Source organism: Neoarius graeffei, chromosome 3 (genome assembly GCF_027579695.1).
Source record: "Neoarius graeffei isolate fNeoGra1 chromosome 3, fNeoGra1.pri, whole genome shotgun sequence".
NCBI classification, from domain to species: Eukaryota; Metazoa; Chordata; class Actinopteri; order Siluriformes; family Ariidae; genus Neoarius; species Neoarius graeffei.
The window spans coordinates 9,107,258-9,129,693 of NC_083571.1; the positions used below are offsets into that span (position 1 = coordinate 9,107,258).

Sequence of the window (22,436 nt, forward strand, 5' to 3'; positions counted from 1 at the left end):
ACTACATTACAGGCATTTAGCAGACACTCTTAGCAGACCTAGAGCAGCCTGGGGAACAGTTGCGGGTTAGGTGCCTTGTTCAAGGGCACTTCAACCATTCCTGTTGGTCCAGGAAATTGAAACAGTGACCTTTTAGTTCCAAAGCTGCTTCTCTAGCCATTAAGCCCCTAACCATTAGGCCCTAGATCTGATTAATTTGCACTAGCAGCACTGGCACAAATTGTTACTCGCACTCAGGATCTTTCTACTTTCTTCTTATTATTATTATCATCATCCAGATGTTTTTTAGGATGCTATTTCTCCCTCAGTTTTCAACCAGTCATCACCAAATTTCACATGAAGAATACCTCTGGGCTGAATTACATTGCTATGACTTTTGGTGCTGATCTGGATCACTGACCCGAAATGATCTATGAAAAACAGGATTGTTTTTCAATCACTCATAACTCTGTCAATTTTCATGACTTTTTCAATCAGTTTTTTTTTTGTTCAGGGTGGCAGAGCGCAACTTTTCCTCACTAAGCATCATTCTCTATCTCTTACCATTCTGGATCTATAGGGTGCAATGACCAGACGTCCTGGTTTGTAACAGCTAGTGCAAATTACTGTGACTTTAGTCACAGTGTCTATCTAGTTTCCTTCTGCAGTGATATTTTCACACGCATCCACATTAGCAGCAATGACTGAGAAGGTGCACATGAAATACAGTCGAGCAAAGTAGATAATTTCCTCTGTTGTAGTAGTTTTTCGCTTAAAAATACACCTTTGGAGGTGAAACTCAAGGTTGCCAGACTAAACACATATTACAAATTAAACCACAGGATAGATAACAGAACCGTTTTTTGGGATTTGGAGGAAAACTGACTTGAACCCAATAAAAAAAGGTTATAAATCATTAATACAGCTGCTTATATGTCTTTAAGTACAGTATATATAGTGTCTTGCAAAAGTATTCATCCCCCTTGGTGTTTGTCCTGTTTTGTCGCATTACAAGCTGGAATTAATAGGGATTTTTGGAGGGTTAGCACCATTTGATTTACACAACATTCCTACAACTTCAAAGGTGCAAATTGTTTTTTTTTATTGTGACACAAACAATAAGATGAAAAAACAGAAATCTGGAGTGTGCATAGGTATTCACCCCCCCCAAAGTCAATACTTTGTAGAGCCACCTTTAGCTGCAAGTCTCTTGGGGTATGTCTCTATTAGCTTAGCACATCTAGCCACTGGGATTTTTGTCCGTTCCTCAAGGCAAAACTGCTCCAACTCCTTCAAGTTAGATGGGTTGTGTTGGTCTACAGCAATCTTCAAGTTATGCCACAGATTCCCAATTGGCTTGAGGTCTGGGCTTTGATTAGGCCATTGCAAGACATTTAAATGTTTCCCTTTAAACCACTCCAGTGTAGCTTTAGCAGTATGTTTAGGGTCATTATCCTGCTGGACTGTGAACCTTCGTCTCAGTCTCAAACCTCTGGCTGACTCAAACAGGTTTTCCTTCAGAATTGCCCTGTATTTAGTGCCATCCATCTTTCCTTCAATCCTGACCAGCTTTCCTGTCCCTGTAAATGAAAAATATCCCCACAGTATCATGCTGCCACCACCATGCTTCACTGTAGGAATGGTGTTCTCAGGGTGTTGGGTTTGCGCCACACATGGCGTTTCCCATGATGGGCAAAAAGATCAAATTTTGTCTCATTTGACCAGAGGATCTTCTTTCATGTGTTTGGGGAGTCTGCCACATGCTGTTGGGCAAACTCCAAACGTGATTTCTTAAGCAATGGCTTTTTTTCTGGCCACTCTTCCATAAAGCCCCGCCCACTCTGTGGAGTGTACGGCTTAAAGTGGTCCTATGGACAGATACTCCCATCCCCGCTGTAGATCTTTGCAGCTCCTTCAGTGTTATCTTTGGTGTCTTTGTTGCATATCTGATTAATGCCCTCCTTGCCCGGTCTGTGAGTTTTGGTGGGCGGGGCCTTCTCTTGTCAGGTTTGTAGTGGTGCCATATTCTTTCCATTTTGCTATAATGGATTTAATTATAAAAAATCCATTAAAAAATCCATTTTAATTCCAGCTTGTAATGATACAAAACAGGACAAACACCAAGGGGGATGAATACTTTTGCAAGACACTGTATATGTAATGATTTCCCTTATGTCATTCTTATTATTCCATCAGTGAGACGTCGTGATAAAAAGCATTCATTGCTCAACACTAATTGTTTGCTTGTCGAGCTGGTGATACAGTACGGTATTAATGTCCTCCTTTAACTGCGCAGCATTGGCTATCCACTGGTGTACATGGGATTTGATGCAACATGCTACTTCTCCGGCATCTTGAAATTTCGCACACAAAAAGCAGCTCAGAGTGAGAACGATTTGCACATGCATCTCCTTCAACATCCCCTACCTCCATACACACAGCTCTACCCAAAACCGGGGGTGGAAGGTAAGCAGAGCGTCCAGTTTATTCCTTATTTATTAACCAACATGGAGCCAAACTTTCATTACAATAATTTTATTCTTTATCCAGAATCCAAATGGAGGACCAAACCAGGGCCCATGCAATACCCGTGTCAAAACGACGCCATCATATCAGAGGACAAGCAAGACAACGAAGACTGTCTGCAGCTCCACAAACTGCAAGGGAGGACGGAAAGAGACGCAGGGGACGCCAGGATACGAGAGCCGAACCCTCAGCCTCCAGGATCTAAGCAGCACGGAGCCGAAACACGCTCAGGTTCAGCGCAGCTTTCCGACATTCATGAACACCTACCTCATGAGGAGCAAAGCGGGAAAGCTCCAAGAGTCTCGAGAGGTCCCCAGGCTAAAGTGCAGAGGAGCTCGGTGAACATCGTAACCAGCAAAGCAGATAAGAAACTCAAAAACACAAAAGCCATCAGCTCCAACGGAGACACCGGAGACCGGAGCGCAAATATCCAGGGGCTTCACAATCCTCATGCTGAGCAGATCTCGAAGTAATACACTCAGATATCTAGACATATTTGTTGTCGAAAAATAATCAATAATTAAGTTAATTATTTTTCTCTTACAGCATGTAACACCTGACGTGTTTTATCAGCTCAACTGTCCATAAAGCCGATGAGCTGTTGCCGTGGCGTGGCGTCCATCGTCTACAATTCAGTTAAATTGTATCTCCTCTGTCAGTTCTGCACGGATTTCCGTTCTGATTGTTTTGTTTGAAAGAACGCATCACTCCGCACAAAACTTGGTCGTTGTATTGTCAAATATTTGCTAACAAACTGCCAATTAGGTCACCTTAACGAATTTTCAGATTTTTCAGTAGAATTGTATCTCCTCTAGCAGTTCTCACCCAATTTCTGTTCTGGTCGGTGTTTTGGGTCGATCTTCCCTCAGGGAACAAAACTTGGTCATTTATTGTTTGATTTTCTTGTTGTTTACATCTTTATTTTCAGTTAAATCGTGTTTCCTCCCTCCTTCAGTTCTCAATGGATTTCAGTCCTGATTGTTTTATTTGAAAGAACTCGACCTTCTGGACAACATTTGGTCATCTCATCTCATCTCATCATCTCTAGCCGCTTTATCCTGTTCTACAGGGTCGCAGGCAAGCTGGAGCCTATCCCAGCTGACTACGGGCGAAAGGCGAACATTTGGTCATTGTATTGTCAACTTTTTTTTGTGAACAAATTAGTAATTAGGTCAGCTTAACACATTTTCTTCTGACTAGAATTGTATCTCCTCTCTCATTTATCATGCGAATTCAGTTCTGATTGATGTTTTAGGTTGATTTCCCTCAGGGAACTAAATTTAGCCCTTTGTTATCCTACGCTGGCCCAAAAGCCCGAAGGGGGATTATGTCATGGCGATGTTCATCCGTCCATCCATCCCAGGAAGGATGCTTACCTTCTGAAATCAACTCCTCTCACAATTTTTGGAGGAATTTCACGAAACTTGGCAGGATTCTTTGTTATATGTCGGTAGTACGCGTATTGTTGTTTTGTTCAATTCAGTCGCATTTTATCAGAGTTACAGCCCTTGATTAACAACCTTGTATTTTGACAATTTCATGAAGGTGTGCTCGCCTTCTGACATCAACTCCTCTCACAATTTTTGGACGAATTTCTCGAAGTTTGGCAAAAGGCCTTGTTATATGACGGTAATACATATATTGCTATTTAATTTCGTTTGTGAAAATTTCCCCAGAGTTTTGACCCTTGATTAAATAACTTTTACTTTGACAATTTCATGAGGATGTACATTCTTTTGAAATCAGCTCCTCCCACAATTTGTGGAGGAATTTCACCAAACTTGGCAAAAGGCTTTGTTATATGCATATTGAAATTTCGTTTAATTTGGGCAAATTTTACTAGAATTATGCCCTTGATTATTAACAAATTTGTACTTTGGCAATTTCATCAAGGTGTGCTTGCTTTCTGAAATCAACTTCCCTCACAATTCTTATCCCACGCTGGCTGAAAGGCCCAAAGGGGGATTATGCCGTAGCAATGTCCGTCTGTCCATCCGTCCCAGGAAGGGTACTTACCTTCTGAATGGAGGAATTTCATGAAACTTGGCAGGATTCTTTGTTATATGTTGATATATGACTAGAATTGTATCTCCTCTCTCATTTATCATGCATAGGGCCAAATTACATAGGGCCAAATTACTCAATTCTGATTGGTCAATCAAGGAGGGCTTTTTTCCTTAACACAGGGACGTATTTCTGAAATGCTACTGGCTAGTTCGTTGCTTGGTTACGGTTAAAAAATTAGCAAATTTTGCCAACAAAATGGCTGACTCTGCTGACTCAGCAATGCCGTGTTTCGCTATATTTGACAAAGAAATGATAAACCAGTTGAAAGCTGCAAGCGAAAATGAAAATACCCCAAAAAAGTACGAATTTTTGGCTTTCCGTGTTTAAGAAATGGGCCGCAGAAAGACAAATAAATGACTCTCTAGTGGCGTATGAATACTGTGAGTTAGACAAGGTGCGATCGCAGTTTTATGCAGAAGTGAGGAAAGAAAATGGGGAAAACTACGAACCAGACTCTCTTAAAGTAACGCAGGCAGCATTGGATCGGCATCTGAGACAAAAGAAGTATCCGGGACCAATCCTGAAAGATGTTACTTTTCAAGAATCATGAAAAGTCCTCGAGGGAAAAGCGAGAGATTTGCGAAAACAAGGAATGCTTTAGAAACTGATTCAAACGTGCAAGATAGTCTCGCGCCCTGATTAGTTCAGAAAACTTGAATGGCTTCTGAAGTATGAATTTGGCCCTATATATTATAAACAAGTAATCGTATGATTCCTTGTAAAATTAAGGATCAATTTCACTCGTGATTACAAAGTTTTTCAAAATTTTCAAAACTTCAAAATCACTCGTGAAATTAATCCTTAATTTTACTCGGCCCCATATGATTACCTATACCAATTCAGTTCTGATCAATGTTTGTTTTGGGCCGATCTTTTCTCTTGGAACAAAATTTAGTCCTTTGTTGATTTTCCTGTTGTAAACAGTTTGTCGTGGAGGTTGGTCCTCTCTCACATCGTCACATTTCAGTTCTGTTTGATGTTTTGGTCGTCATGGTTGTTTTGATGGCAGGCCAGATGAGCGACTACGTCCTTGACGTTCTGGTGCCTCTTATACCACAGCGATTACATTTTTTCCATGAATTAAAGTATGGCACATCCTATGTTTTATCTAGCCTGGGCCCGCCCATCCTAAGCGTGACGCAGCACGAGGGCCTGTTGCGAGCTTAGTCTGGCCAGGCAAGCTATCTACAGCTCTTCCAAGCTCCCGAAAAATTGGGAACCAATCAACTTTGAGCATCTCCAACGGCCCTGGGTAGAGGCGTGTTCAAGGCACTGACGTAGTAAAACTGCGACCAGAAGCCATAGATTGTTTACAGAATCTATGCCGGAAGCGCTTCATTCACGCTTCCGCATCTGTTACGCATAGATGCTGTATTGAAAGCATTCAACGGGAAGTTCTCATTGAAAACGGAGCAAAGAGCAGCCCTGGAGGTATTTATTGAAAGGAAGGACGTTTTCGCCTTGCTCCCGACCGGCTTCGGTAAGAGTTTAATCTACCAGTTAGCCCCGTCGCGTCGCATACGTCAGAGGAAAGAGTGATGTGATTGGTTTAAGCTTCGTCACAGCCTTTTCTGGCTTCGACCAGTAGCAAACTGAGGCATTTCAGGGAGGCGGGTCAACCACGGGCTCTGGGAAACGGTTGGGCTTAATGTCTTGGCCAGACCAATAGCTCGTAGAGCTTTGTCGTGTTAGCCAGACTATGTTTTATCAGTTTATTGCTACACAATGCTGTGGAACATTCACGAAACATGTTAGATCATGTTATCACTTATGTCGTAGTTATAATGTTAGAATAAAAATGGAAGCAAACCGAAGCTTCACTGTATACTCGTATCTGCCACAATTTCGTGATTATAGTTGCTTTTGTGCTACTTTAATTTTTGGACGTCCCGATGTCAGGAGGTGATACTTTAATACAAGCGCCAACCTGAGAAACGTAAACTGGCTTTAAGGCCAAATGGATATTTTATTTAAAAACCTATTTTTTTGCGCCAAATATGTTTTTGTTTCATCTATCTGAAATTGTACACGTGACCCTGTTATTCTGTTAACAAAACTCAATACTATAATAGATATAATATGATAATGCGTTATGATGATGAGAGCATGGTGCGTATCTGCAGGTTGGAGCAGGAGATGAGGAAGCTGAAGGTGGAGCTGCAGACGAGCAGACAGACCGAGCAGGAGTTACGCAGTCACATCTGTAACCTCACCAACAGTGAGAACAGCCTGCGGCCCGAAATCTCGCTGATCAGACACGCCAATGAACTTCTGCAGAACAAGTGAGCGCTTTCTTCCGAGTCTCATCATTAAATCAACCACTGAATTGTAAATGACCTCACAGGAGCTTGTAGTTTCCCCAAAGTATAGTAGTCATTGCAACAAGAAACATTAGAGGCAAACATTCTCCTGGAAAGCAGAATCATAACTAAAGAAGCTAATTCTAACAAGCATCCATTTCAGGTCTAACAGCTTTACATTACATTTGCTTCTGTTTTTACGTTACTGTACAAAGAAATCCTGGTGTAAATCGTTACTATAGAAACGATAGCATGTTAGAACGTTTGGGTTTTTTTGCCGTTGTCATGCAAAATTACTCAACACCTTCTGGGTTTGAGATCAAAAGACAGATCGGAATTTCAGCTTTCATTTCTGATATTTACATCTAGATGTCATAAACAACTAAATAACACTTCTTATTCTATCCACATTCACCGGATATGAGCAATCGCACGCTCTGATTGGCTACTCTACTACTAGGCCATCAGCTTATATACCTTGAGTAGAGAAAAACAAAATGGCGGCGCGTGTTGCTGAACCAACCGAGGACGAAATAAAAACTCTACTCGAAAACAAAATCCCAAAAAATACAACAACAAAAAAAAGGAACAAAATCTGGAATGAAAGTATTTGATGGTAAGAACGTATCTTTTTTATTTTTCAAGAATTATCATCATCACATTTCTAACAAATTGCTCCTGTCATTTCGCCGGTTTGCTTACATTCTTCATCTTTAAGTATTAAAATTTGTTGAATTTTTTTTAGTCTGGTTCAAAAGCTCAAAGAAGTTTGAAAATTACAGAACTGAAATGTCCAAAAAAGAATTAAATAAATGTCTAAAGCTATTCTATACCTTGGCACGACAGCACTTTCTACAAAAAAAACCACCACTAAAGTCAATTTGTGCAGCCATCGATAGGTTTTTAAGAAGTCCACCTAAGCGGAAATGATTTTGTCAGACAGTTTGTAGAAAGTTTTTATTTTATCGAATTTTCAAAAAATAAAAATGCTATTTCTCAAAATCCAGTGACTGTGGATAGAATAAAAACAGTTATTCCACTCAATCTTGTCGTACATGGCTTATAGGCAACTCGATACTACGCGCCTCGTCGGCTATCAGCTCATGTATGACTCGATTTCGTAGAATAACTTAAATATCCAGGCTTGTACCTCAGCCTCTTGTTTGTTTTGTAGGGTTTCTCCTTTCAGTCTCCTCTTCAGGAGGTGAACTGCTGCTCAATTGGGTTAAGGTCTGGCGACTGACTTGTCCAATGTAAAACCTTCCACTTTTCCCCCTGATGAAGTCCTTTGTTGTGTTGGTGTGTGTGTTTTGGGCCTTTGGCTTGCTGTATGATGAAGGTCCTCCCACTTTAACTTGGCCGACAATGTTTCTGTAGACTTCTGAATTCATTCTGCTGCGACCATCATGAGGTACATCATCAGCAAAGATTAGTGAGCCTGTTCCAGAAGCTGCTGTGCAAGCCCAACCCATGATACTACCTCCACCAGGCTTGACTGATGAGCTCATATGTTTTGGATCATGAGCAGATCCTTTCTTTCTCCACACTTTGACTTTTCCATCACTTTGGTACAGGTTCATCTTGGTTCCCGACCTTCCGTGGCTCGTCTCTGTATTTCTTTGTGAATTCCAATCTGGTCTTCTGAGTCTTACTGCTGGTGAGTGGTTTATATCTTGTGGTATGGCCTCTATATTTCTGCTCATCAAGTCTTCTTTGAATGGTGGATTCTGATACCTTCACACATGCCCTGTGGAGGTTGATGTTGATGAAACTGACTGTTGTTTTTGGGTTTTTCTTTACAGATCTCACAATTTTTGTCATCAACTGCTGTTGTTTTCCTTCACCAGCCTTTTCAATGTGTGGTTGTTAATACACCAGTGGTTTCTTTCCAGATTCTTGTTCTGGCTATGCCCAGTGCTTATACAATGGCTCTCTGACTGATTTTCTCTCTTTTCTCAGCATCAAAATGGCTTGTTTTTCTTCTATGGACAGCTCTCTGGTCTTTATGTTGGTTTATCCTTTTTAACAACAAATGCAGTCTTCACAGCTGAAAATGAACCATTATATAAATGATTTAAATAATCAACCTAACAGGGCTCACCTGGGCAACAAGAAACACCTGTCAGCCACATGTTCCAATATTTTTGATCACTTGAAAAGACAGATGGGTTAAAACAAAAGGTGACATGTTCTAAGGTTTTAACACAGCTAGATATAAAAGATCAGGAAACGAATTTCTGATCTATCGTATCATGTTCATTTTCTGATCTCAATCCCAAATGTCTTTAGTGCATAGCAAAAACAAAAGAATTTGCCTTGCTGTTCGAATACTTTTGGAGGGGACTGTGTATATAAAATATACTATAAACATATATTTTATATATATGTTTAAATACAGTGCCTTCAACAATTATTGCCCCAAATTCCCTCAACGTCAGCGTGGGAAAGATAAGCGAGAACACACAAACCAAATAAAGGAGAAGCGTGTTGAAGTTCATAAGTCATGGAACGGTTATAAAAATAGCCACTCACCTGAAAATGTCCATTTCTACAATAATAAAATGTGGACACCAACTATTATCGGCGAGTGGCCTAGTGGTTAGCGTGTCTGCCTCTCAATCGGGAGCTCGCAAGTTCTACTCATGGTCGGGTCATACCAAAGACCATCAGAAAAATGGTGCCTACTGCCATCTGGCAAGGTACGCTGCAATACAGATGTGAATGGGGAGTCAAACTCTCACGGTTACTAGAGATAGGCGAGAGGCCGAGGGCTACAAAATAAAGATCGGCGCTGCCAAACGTGCCATGAATGGTGCAGGAAGGACTTTGACCACCAACTGGAACTGGTACAAACTTGCCTGGAAGAGGACCCAAGTTTATTTTGTCCCCACATACAGTGAGAAGGAGGGTAAGAGAGGCAAAAAAAAAATCCCCAAGGATCATTGTTGGTGAATTACAAGAAAAAGTAAAATCTTGGGGTTTCCGAGTCTCCAAAACCACCATCAGACTCCACCTCCATGCCAATAGATTATCTGGAAGGTCTGTCAGAAAAAAAAAAAAAACAACAACTTTGTCAGTTAACCACAAACATAAGCACCCGAAGTTTGTGAAACGCTACGACAACTTTGGAACAAAAATGGAGCTTTTTTTCAATAAACACTCATGGTGGGTTTGGTGTAAAAACAAGGATGGCTATAATGAAAAGAACCCAATCCCAACTGTAAAATATGGTAGAAGTTCTGTGATGTTTGTTTTGGGGCTGTTTTTCCTCCAAAGGCCCTGGAAACCTTGTTAGGGTCCATAGCATCATGGACTCCATGAAATACTAGGACATTCTAAATCAGAATCTGGCTGCTTCTGAGAGGAAACTAAAACTGGCTCATCACTGGATCTTCCAGCAGGACAATGATCCGATGTCCAAGTCAACACAAAAATGGTTCAGGCTTCTGCCCAGGCCATCTCAGTCCTCTGACTTGAACGCCATTGAAAACCTGTGGACTGAGCTGAAGAGGAGAGAGCACAAGAGAGGGTCGAGGACCCTGGATGATCTGGAGAGATTGTGTAAAGAGGAATGAGCTCAGTCAGATGCCCTGCTCTGTATCTCCAACCTTATAAAATGTTATAGGAGAGACTCAGGGCTGTTTTACTAGCAAAGTGAGGATGAACAAAGTATTAAATGTAGGGGTGCCAATATTAGTGGCGCATGTGTTTTTGTTGAAAATTTTCTTGACGAGGGATTTATTTTTCTCTGAAAAAAATTTCAATTAAAGGTTGGATTTTTCTCAGTGTGAGATGAAGCGACATCACCAAAAGGTGGATTTTTTTCTACCCCTTTTAACGAAACTTTACAAGGGGTGGCAATAATTGTGGAAGGCCCTGTGTATCATATCAAAACTGAAGTGACTATTTCGCATTTTTGGAAAGACTCTTCAATGTTAGTGCTTTGTAACAATCAGAGGTAAGTATGCAACTTTAAATTTTCTGACACCATTTTGGGAATATGATAAGCTGCATTATTTTTGCGTTATTAACTTTAAGAGAGAAGCAGAACAAGTGTTTATAGCTGCTATAATGTAAGTGACAACAGGAACTAACTTGGTTTGTGGATGTTCTACAACATTAAAACGCATGCAGTGTGGGAAATAAGGCCGGACCGGTGGACATTGACCAGTAATTTTCGCATTTGTCCGTCTGTATTTCAGAAGCATCGGACCGGATGGCCCATGAAAAATTGTAAAGATATGGGTCTAATCTACTTCTAATTTTCTTCCAAATGTTACACTGGGGGCGGCACGGTGGTGGAGTGGTTAGCGCTGTCACCTCACAGCAAGAAGGTCCGGGTTCGAGCCTTGTGGCCGGCGAGGGCCTTTCTGTGCGGAGTTTGCATGTTCTCCCCGTGTCCACGTGGGTTTCCTCCGGGTGCTCCGGTTTCCCCCACAGTCCAAAGACATGCAGGTTAGGTTAACTGGTGACTCTAAATTGACCGTAGGTGTGAATGTGAGTGTGAATGGTTGTCTGTGTCTATGTGTCAGCCCTGTGATGACCTGGCGACTTGTCCAGGGTGTACCCCGCCTTTCGCCCGTAGTCAGCTGGGATAGGCTCCAGCTCGCCTGCGACCCTGTAGAACAGGATAAAGCGGCTAGAGATAATGAGATGAGATGTTACGCTGGGCGAATGCATTGTCGTAACATGGCCTGTGAACCAGAGCCCCAGTGGGCCCGACTTTAAAAATTCATAACTCTGCTACCGATGGTCCTAGCCCTGCCAAAATTTACAGGCACCTCCCACTCCCTGAGTGGCACACTAAATAAGACAATAATAATACACTCGGTATTCATTGTTGTTTTTATTGCGCGATGCAGCTGAACTAGTGTTTTAGGGTTGACAGAATCTGATTGATCCAGTCAGTTGATTAAGAGTTCAGTTTACATGAAACTTTGCAGTACAGTATTATGTTAAAGTACCAAACTGCCAATCAATTATTATGTTATGTGCATTTTTTTATTCATAATGACAGTCATAATCATATGCTTTGGGTGGCATGGTAGTGTAAGTGGTTAGCACGGTCGCCTCACGGTTCGAACCCAGCAGCCGGCGAGGGCCTTTCTGTGTGGTGTTTGCATGTTCTCCCCGTGTCTGCGTGGGTTTCCTCCGGTTTCCCCCACAGTTCAAAGACATGCAGTTAGGTTAATATGGGACGGCCTTGGGCTGAGGTGCCCTTGAGCGAGGCACCGAACTCCCAACTGCTCCCCGGGCGCTGTTAGCATGGCTGCCCACTGCTCTGGGTATGTGTGTGTGTTCACTCCTACAGATGGGTTAAATGCAGAGAGGAATTTCACAAGTGTGTTATGAATAAAGTTGTGCTTTCTTTCTTTCTGTAGGATGTAGATTTTAATCAAGTTTAATAGAATTCCTATTTTCTAAGTTCTAGTCCAGCAGATTTGAGTCTGAATGCCAAATGATATGACCATGTCTAGCTTTGAGTCATTTTAAAAATCATTTTGTTACAAAGTTATTTGAAATCTCGTCCTCAAAGTTTTAACTCTTACAGTTATGTTCAAAATAATAGCAGTCCCTCAACAGTAGCAAGATAAATCACTGTTTTTGTTAAAATTTCAACCTTTACACCGCAAGCAAGTTTCTGAAGGGTATAGTAAAGGTATAGAAAACCAACAGACCCAACAGGCCTGCCGTGCATGCTACTGATTCTGTGAAATTGAATGATTAGCTGAAAGGGGTGTGTTCAAAAAAATAGCAGTGGTGAGTTCAATTAGGGAGGGCATTGATTTTGTGAAAAAAAACAAGTAAAATGGGTCGTTCAAGACACTGTTCTGATGAAGAGCGGCTTTTAATCAAGAAATGGATAAAAGAGGGGAAAACCTACAAAGAAGTGCAGAAACTTATAGGCTGTTCAGTTAAAATATCATCAAATGCTTTAAAATGGCAGCCAAAACCAGAAAGACGAGGAAGAAAAAGAAAAACTTCTCGAATGGATCGGAGAATAACCAAACTGGCAAAGGCTCAGCCAATGATCAGCTCCAGGAGGATCAAAGAAGATCTAAACTTGCCTGTGAGTACTGGTACAATCAGACGACGTCTATGTGAAGCCAATCTACCAAAGTCCCATTGTTAAAGAAAAGACGTGCTGAAGCGGCTACAATTTGCCAAAGAACACATTGACTGGCCTGAAAAGAAATGGCGTAATATTTTGTGGACAGATGAAAGTAAGATTGTTCTTTTTGGGTCTAAGGGTCACAGTTAGTTTGTCAGACGTCCTGCAAACACAGAATTCAAGCCACAGTACACAGTGAAGACTATTAAGCATGGTGGTGCAAGCATCATGATATGGGGATGTTTTTCATACTACGGTGTTAGTCCTATTTACCGCATACCAGGGATCATGGATCAGTTTGAGTACATCAAGATACTGGAAGAAGTCATGTTGCCATATGCTGAAGAGGAAATGCCTTTGAAGTGGGTGTTTCAACAAGACAATGACCCCAAACACACCAGCAAGCAAGCAAAATCATGGTTCCAGACAAACAGCATCCAACTAATGGAGTGGCCAGCACAATCCCCGGACCTCAATCCCATAGAAAACTTGTGGGCTGACATAAAAAATGCTGTTCATGAGGCAAAAGCAAGAAATGCAGAGGAATTGTGGAACGTAGTACAATTGACCGTTGCCAGAAGTTGGTCGACTCCATGCAGCACAGATGCGAAGCAGTTATCAGAAACCATGGTTATGCAACAAAATATTAGTTTAGGATACTCAGCAAAGTTGAATTTTCAAGAATTTCTTAGTTTGTATGGTACATTTTTGAGTTTCCCAAGAAAGATGTCAACACTGCTATTTTTTTGAACATTACATTTCTTGACTTTGTGAAATATTATGAAATGTAATTACTTTTTCCAATTTTCTTGCTTTGAAATAGAATGTGCAGTATGCCCAATGCATGTGTTCATTAAAGTACAATTTATTTGAAGAATTTTGACATTTACTCGCCTTTTTAAAGACACTGCTATTATTTTGAGCACAACTGTATGTAAGAATAGTTGTATTGTTAATTACTACATTTCTTATAGACTTATTATAAACATATCATTATCTCTAGCCGCTTTATCCTGTTCTACAGGGTCACAGGCAAGCTGGAGCCTATCCCAGCTGACTACGGGCGAAAGGTGGGGTACACCCTGGACAAGTCGCCAGGTCATCACAGGGCTGACACACATTCACACCTACGGTCAATTTAGAGTCACCAGTTAACCTAACCTGCATGTCTTTGGACTGTGGGGGAAACCGGAGCACCTGGAGGAAACCCACGCGGACACGGGGAGAACATGCAAACTCCGCACTGAAAGGCCCTCGCCGGCCACGGGGCTCGAACCCGGACCTTCTTGCTGTGAGGCGACAGCGCTAACCACTACACCACCGTGCCGCCCTATTATAAACATAGTATAAAAAAAGTCATTGTTGACAATGTTTCATGAGTGTTATTACCGATATACGAGTTCCAGTAAGTTGTAACCAACTGGAACATCCTTGGCCCTCTCATTCTTTTTTCTAGACATGGAACTGACCTGGGTGCGCTACTGTTTTCTTGGGTAAAACTTTAAGCAGGTTTTTCTTGAATCTTCTGACCTTTTCTTGTAAATTATATTCAATTTGTAGTGTAATTAGCAACTAATGTCTAGTGTAATTTGGCCTTTGAAGATCATAAAAATGTGCCTGGAAATCGCTGAGAAGCATCTCTAGGCATCTAAAGCCCTTCAGCTTTTCAACAACCCCCGGCCGCATTGTTCCGGTCCTTCAGCCCATCATTCCGACAGGCTGAACATTGGACGGGCAGACATCATCTCAGACTTGTCTGTCCGGTGACAGTCTGCTTAAAATTTCTTATTTCCCCACACTGAGTATGATGCATCATTCATTATTTAATGAAAATTGTTAATGTTGGCAAACTGCTGTGGTGTACGAGGAATAAGACTTCAGTAACTCATCATGCAGTACTGCATTCTTTACTTAAATCATCACTACAACCAAGTCACGTGACACACAGAGTGTTAAAAGAGAACATACCTTGTTGTCCATGTTGCCTGTTTCATGGTTATTCTGCTGATACAATTGTAACTTGTTCATTTATTATTATTTTTTCATCAGGCTTCAGTATCTGAGCAAATCCAGGCAGAAGGACAAGCAGAGTTGCGTCATGTTGGAGAAGAAAGCCAGAGTGGAGACAGAGAGCAGATTAGTCTTAGAAAAACAATTCGCAGACGTTCGAGCCCAGAAATTTGACGAGGCAACTTTTTTACTACGTAACGCATCGAACAGGTATGAAATTAACATCTAACGTTCAATCAGCTTCACATTCTGGAGATATTCTGTACTGATGAGTGGTTTAAGATTCCTCAGACCAAAACTCAGTGCTGTCATGTTGGCAAATAGATGTTGCGGGGATGCCAAAAATTATGCCACTTGTTTTGTTTAAAAAAAAAAAAGGCCTTGGAATAAATTTACTTCAATTAAAGGTTGGATTCCTTTCATATTTTCAGTATGAGATAAACCCAGTACTCTACAAAGACATTTTTACCTCACCTTTTCCCACTCATTTTATTTAAGGGTGCCAATAATTTTGGAGCTCACTATACATATCCATGCACAATCTGATTTATTATACTGCAGTGCTGCTGCTTGCTCAATTGCACATCCATGATTGTTTTTCCTTTAAAATTTTTCTTGCAAATGATTAAAAAAAAAAAAAATCAGGCACGGCCTGATAACCCAGCGTTTACAGCGATGATTCGGAGCAGCTTGTGAAGCTGTGGTGCTGCCTGTCGGCTCACACTTGCTGTGTTTTCTCCTGTCCACCAGGCAGGAACACAGTGAGACGCAGCTGTTAAGGAAAAGAGCTAGAGATCTAGACACAGAGTACAAACAGCTACAGCTGGACTATCAGGGGAAAGACAATCGGGTGCTAGCGCTAGAAAAAGAAGTGGAGGTAACGTTTGTGTTTCACTACCATTCTTTGGATGACGCCTCTTGTGACGTTTCATTTGCGGTTTCGTGTCCACGTGGTTGTGTTTGACATCTGTGAATATCGGTGGTTTGATTTTAATTTGTTTCAGGAAGGAGTTTCATTCATTAAGCTTGCTCTGTGTTGGTTTGCTTCATGTTCATGTTGTCTTTTGTTTTTGTGGTGGTGACACATGGTTCAGCTGAGTGCAAAAGTTTGTATCCCTCATGGTTATTAGAGAATATTTATACCACACTGAGAGAAACAAATCTAAAACTACTGAACTGATGATTTTGCTTAGGGCCAACGGGTTGTGTTGTCGCCTCACAACTCTGGTTTGATCCTGAGCTCGGGTTACCGTCTTTGTGGAGTTTCACATGTCCGTTTGGGTGTCCTCCATGTTCTCCGGTTTCCTTCCACTTCATAACAACAAGAGTTCTCTGAGAGTACAATATCCCACGCTGGCAACTATGCCATAACTGGTAAAATGCGACCGAATTGAACGAGATTGCAATATGCATATTATTGACATATAACAAAGAATCCTGCCAAGTTTCGTGAAATTCCTCCAAAAATTGTTAGTGGAGTTGATTTAAGGTGAGTACCTTGACAATCCCCCTTCGGGCCTTTTGGCGAGCGGGGGATAAAAATTGAGGGAAGTTGATTTCAGAAAGCAAGCACACCTTGATGAAATTGCCAAAGTACAAGTTTGTTAATAATCAAGGGCATAACTCTGGTAAAATTTGCCCAAATTAAACGAAATTTCAATATGCGTATAACTGTCATATAACAAAGCCTTTTGCCAAGTTTGGTGAAATTCCTCCACAAATTGTGGAGAGTTGATTTCAGAAGAATGTACACCCTCATGAAATTGTCAAAGTACAAGTTATTTAACCAAGGGTCAAAACTCTGGGAAAATTTTCACAAACGAAATTAAAATCACAATATGCGTATTACCGTCATATAACAAGGCCTTCTGCCAAGCTTCAAGAAATTCGTCCAAAAATTGAGAGGGGAGTTGATTTCAGAAGTCAAGCACACCTTCATGAAATTGTGAAAGTACAAGGTTGTTAATCAAAGGCCACGACTCTGGTAAAATGCGACTGAATTGAAAATTTCAAAATGCGTACTCCTGACATAGAACAATGCCTTTTGCCAAGTTTTGTGAAATTCCTCCAAAAATTGTGAGGGAAGTTGATTTCAGAAAGCAAGCACACCTTGATGAAATTGCCAAAGTACAAGTTTGTTAATAATCAAGGGCATAACTCTGGTAAAATTTGCCCAAATTAAACGAAATTTCAATATGCGTATTTGTCATATAACAAAGCCTTTTGCCAAGTTTGGTGAAATTCCTCCACAAATTGAGAGAGTTGATTTCAGAAGAATGTACACCCTCATGAAATTGTCAAAGTACAAGTTATTTAACCAAGGATCAAAACTCTGGGAAAATTTTCACAAACGAAATTAAATCACAATATGCGTATTACCGTCATATAACAAGGCCTTCTGCCAAGCTTCAAGAAATTCGTCCAAAAATTGAGAGGGGAGTTGATTTCAGAAGTCAAGCACACCTTCATGAAATTGTGAAAGTACAAGGTTGTTAATCAAAGGCCACGACTCTGGTAAAATGTGACCGAATTGAAAATTTCAAAATGCGTACTCCTGACATACAACAATGCCTTTTGCCAAGTTTTGTGAAATTCCTCCAAAAATTGTGAGAGGAGTTGATTTCAGAAGGAAAACACTCTCATGAAATTGTCAAAGTATAATTTTGTTAATCAAGGGCTGTAACTCTGGTAAAATGTGACTGAATTAAACAAAATTGTAATATGCATACTACCAACATATAACAAAGAATCCTGCCAAGTTTCGTGAAATTCCTCCAAAAATTGTGAGAGGAGTTGATTTCAGAAGGTGAGCACCCTTCTTGGGACGGACAACGCTACGACATAATCCCCCTTCGGGCCTTTCGGCCAGTGGGGGATAACAAGGCATTAGGTGAACTGATGACTACATTCTGCTCTCAATTGCCCCTAGGTATAAATGAGTGCGTGAGGGGATGGTGCCCTACGTTGGGTGGACGTCCCAATCCTGTCTTGCGTCCAATGTATCCTGGGATACACTCGGATTCACTGGAACCCTGACCAGGATGAAACACCTCCTGAGGATGAATGAACTTGTGATGTCTTTGAAACAGGACACACTAAGTGTCTTGTTATAAAATCTATTTTTCAGTCTTGTGTCCAAACTATTGCACTTAGTAAGTACAGCATACCTTTCAAGACCTATGCCGTTCACAAAACAGTGCTGCTCAGGACTTTTTTTTTCCCCCTGTGATTTTAGAGTCATTTTTACTCTGACCACAAAATATCACAAATTTCAAATGATTACCATGACGTTAATGTTTAGTGTACCAACCGTACACATTTTTGCCATTTAATACAGAAAAGCAACTGTAGGTCCATTATGAAGCTCCACAGTCACCTCCTATTGGTTAGAACTGTACACTAAATAAAATTTTTCTGATTGGCTGTATTGGGATCTTCGCATGTCACAACATACGGTGTTACACTGATCTTAATGCTGAAGCTCAAACATTTTAATGAAAACTCTCTATAACAAATGTGTTTTGTATGACAGTATATTAGGGCCACTGTAGGTATTAAAAAAACTGAGCTGAAGGAGGGGATAATATTTTGAAGGGGGTGGGAGCCCTCAATCTCTAGGATTAAAGTAATAAATGTATGACTTTAATCTTGGAATTTCTGAGGTTTATTTCCCCCCTCAGAATATTACTCCTTCTCTCAGCTCTGCATTTCTTTTTTTCAATCTACAATGGTCCCAGTACCCCTTCGTAGAGTTACTATTACTGCCATGAAGTTAATTATTTTACAATAACAGAGCATCCTTGAAGTGTTTTATTCCTCTTATACCACAGAATGTCCTTTATAGTTATATCCATCTAAAGTTGTAGAATGTCCATGAAACAAGTTAGTTCCTGTTCTCACTTACTTTAGAGCAGATATAAACATCGCCAGCCTCTCTTTCTTCTCTCACTGGAAGACAAAAGCAGCAGCTCTTCATGTTTGTGAAGACTTTCCCGTGTCTGAAAATCTAAAGTTTCTACCACTTCATCTCTGACTGTTACAAAGCACTGACACGGCAGACTCCTTCCATAAACGATAAAAAACAAGCATCGCCTGGCAGAAAACATCACCATATAAAGATAACTAAATAATTTATTATTACATTTTTTCCAGATCTCAGTGTTTAGGGAGACCGTAAAAACTCAAAAAAATGGATGAAAACACAAAGACATGATCAAAGGGGAGAAGAAATACGGTAATTTCAAACCTGCCAGTGGAATTCTGAAAAATTGACATTTTCATGTTCTTGTGATAATGAAAGAATGACAGTAAAGCTGAACTCTCAATGTCATTCACGTGACTTTTGATAAAGGGTGTGCAAACTTTTGCACTTTAGCTGTATATTGTGTTGTGATTTGATATTTTCACCCTGAATGTCAATCAGTAAATGTTAAAGATGGTAAATCCTGACTGCTCATCCTGTATTGTTCTGTAGACAAGAATCTACAATTTATACTTTCCTTCTCTTCAACCCTCTTCCTTTCTCTTCTCTTTCCTTCAATCCTCCTCCTTTCTCTTTCCTTTCATCCTCCTTTCTTTCCTCCCTTTAATCCTCCTCCTCTCTTTTCCCTTCAGTCCTCCTCCTTTCTCTTCACTTCCCTTCAATCCTCCTTTCTCGTTCCTTCCCTTCAGTCCTCCTCCTTTCCTTCAATCCTCCTTTCTCTTTCCTTTCCTTCAGTCCTCATTCTTTCTCTTTCCTTCAATCCTCCTCCTTCCCTTCATTCCTCCTTTCTCTTCCCTTTCCTTCAATCCTCCTCCTTTCTCTTATTTACCCTTCAATCCTCCTTTCTCTTTTTTCCCTTCAATCCTCCTTTCTCTTCTTTTCCCTTCAGTCCTCGTCCTTTCTCTTCCCTTCAGTCCTCCTCCTTTCTCTTCTTTTCCCTTCAATCCTCCTTTCTCTTCTTTTCCCTTCAGTCCTCCTCCTTTCTCTTCCCTTCAGTCCTCCTCCTTTCTTTTCCCTTCAATCCTCCTCCTTTCTCTTCTTTTCCCTTCAGTCCTCCTCCTTTCTCTTCTTTTCCCTTCAGTCCTCCTCCTTTCTCTTCTTTTCCCTTCAATCCTCCTTCCTCTTCTTTTCCCTTCAGTCCTCCTCCTTTCTCTTCCCTTCAGTCCTCCTCCTTTCTCTTCTTTTCCCTTCAATCCTCCTTTCTCTTCTTTTCCCTTCAGTCCTCCTCCTTTCTCTTCCCTTCAGTCCTCCTCCTTTCTCTTCCCTTCAGTCCTCCTCCTTTCTCTTCCCTTCAGTCCTCCTCCTTTCTCTTCTTTTCCCTTCAATTCTCCTCTCTTCCATTATCTTCAATCCTCCTCCTTTTTCTTCCATTCCCTTCAACCCTCCTCATTTCTCTTCAATCCTCCTATAATTCTTCCCTTCAACACTCCTTTCTGTTCCTTTCCCTTTTTCAATCCTCATCCTTTCTCTCCCCTTTCCTTCAATCCTCTATCCTTTCTCTTCCCTTTCCTTCAATCCCCCTCCTCTCTTCTTTTCCCTTCAATCCTCTTTTCTCTCCTCTCCCCTTCAATCCTTCTCCTTTCTCTTCCCCTCTCTTTAATCCTCCTCCTTTCTCTTCCCTTATCTTCAATCCTCCTCCTTTTCTTCATCAACACTTCTTTCTGTTCCCTTCCCTTTTCTTCAATTCTCATTGTCTCTTCTCTCCCCTTCAATCCTTCTTTCTTTCCCCTCAATCATCCTCTTTTCCCTTCACTCCTGTTTTTCTTCCCTTCAACATTCCTCCTTTCTCTTCCCTTCCATCCTTGTCCTTTCCTCTTCCCTTTCCTTCAATCCTCCTCCTTTATCTTTCCTTCAGTCACCACCTTTCTCTTCCCTTCCTTTCAACTCTCCTTCTTTCTCTTCCCTTCAATCCTCATCTCTTCTAAATCTCTTCAGTCCTCCTCCTTTCCCTTCCCTTCAATTCTCTTTTCTCTCCCCTTCAATCCTCGTCTATTTTCTTCCTTTCAGTCTTCTTTCTCTTCCCTCCTCTCCTCTTCAACTGAAGATTCACTGAATTTGCAAAAACATTATATTGACAGCCAGACTTATGCCAGTTTCAGCTCATGAATGGAGTACAGAAATTAAATTCAGGATAAGTTTTCAGGCAGCTGTAAACAACAACACGAAACAAACCGCTTCATTCATGTTAAACCTCCGTACACTGATGTCTCATTCCCAATGTCTTCGTGCTTGTTTTCAGTCCTTGCAGAAGCTCAGGTGTACAGAGCAGGAGGCAGACGCCTTGCTTGGGGCTCTCTCATCTCTACAGGACAAAGCTCAGCATCTAGAGTACAACCTGAGTGCAGAGACACGACTCAAACTGGACCTGTTCTCAGCGCTGGGGGACGCTCGCAGACAGCTGGAGATAGCGCAGGGTTAGTGAACATCTCACACTGACTGAACGTTTTAAAGATTACCATCATATCTGCTTGTAACTGTGTTAAAGGATGAGTTCAAGGAATAAATAAATAAACACATTAGAAAAACATTTGGTTTCCATCACACAATAAATCAGAATAGGAACTGGCTTGATGGTTTCCATCACACTCCTGTAGGTTTTCATTAGGTTACTATTAAATACCACCAGAACTAGGGCTGCACGATTATGGAAAAAATGATAATCACGATTATCTTGATCAAAATTGTAATCACGATTATTCTTGATGTTAGGGAAATCACTTAAATTTTATTTCACTATATTCAAACAAACAATATGAACAGCTTTCAGTGCAGAATGAAATTTAAAAGAGAAATTCTGATTTCCAAATGACAAATAAATGAAATTCATCCAAGAAATTACCAAAGGATGAAGGAACTGAAAACTCAGTTGCAACAATTACATAGCATTATACTGAGGCCTACAAGTTTTTAGCTAGAAAGACCAGCCTATCAACATGCTCTGGCTTTAAACACGAGCGAAGGCAGGTCACAACATTGCCTCCAGTGCTAAATAGTCTGTTGTTCCGACATAGTTAGCTTTTCTCTCACCTCAATCTGTTACCTACTCTCACGCTATCACCCCTTGAAGATACCGCTGCACTGAAGCTCTGCGCACTTGGCTTGCTTGCTTATTTAGGTGGAGTAATGAAACCTTACATGCGTTGGTTCACCCCCTAATGGTTTGGCGGAGTACTGGTCAAAAAGTGCTTTATCAGATATGCAGCAGAGCTCGCATTTTAAATGGAAATAAATCGCGATTTTCATTTAATTTAATCGTGGCAGCCAAAATCGCGATTTTCGATTAAATTCGATTAATTGTGCAGCCCTAACCAGAACCCAAATGAGTAGATGATTACCATCTAGAAGAAAAATGAAACGAGTCAATCAAATATGGAATCATTAGGCTTAGGAACAACGCAATCCATTAAACTACCATTACAGACAATCAGAAACACATTAAGATCCATTAAAAAACAGTTCC

The 22,436-nt window shown here is 40.9% G+C and overlaps 1 protein-coding gene across 1 annotated transcript in view; it reads left to right on the forward strand.

The window, feature by feature from the left end:
* Positions 1 to 22,436, forward strand: part of si:dkey-12h9.6 (macoilin-1) — a 37,220-nt gene that overhangs the window by 12,252 nt on the left and 2,532 nt on the right. Inside the window, exons 5-10 of the mRNA XM_060915792.1 lie at positions 2,276 to 2,445; positions 2,530 to 2,974; positions 6,696 to 6,854; positions 15,034 to 15,204; positions 15,745 to 15,871; positions 21,216 to 21,390. Of these exons, the coding sequence (XP_060771775.1) occupies positions 2,276 to 2,445; positions 2,530 to 2,974; positions 6,696 to 6,854; positions 15,034 to 15,204; positions 15,745 to 15,871; positions 21,216 to 21,390 (1,247 nt within the window). The remainder of the gene's footprint in view (positions 1 to 2,275; positions 2,446 to 2,529; positions 2,975 to 6,695; positions 6,855 to 15,033; positions 15,205 to 15,744; positions 15,872 to 21,215; positions 21,391 to 22,436) is intronic.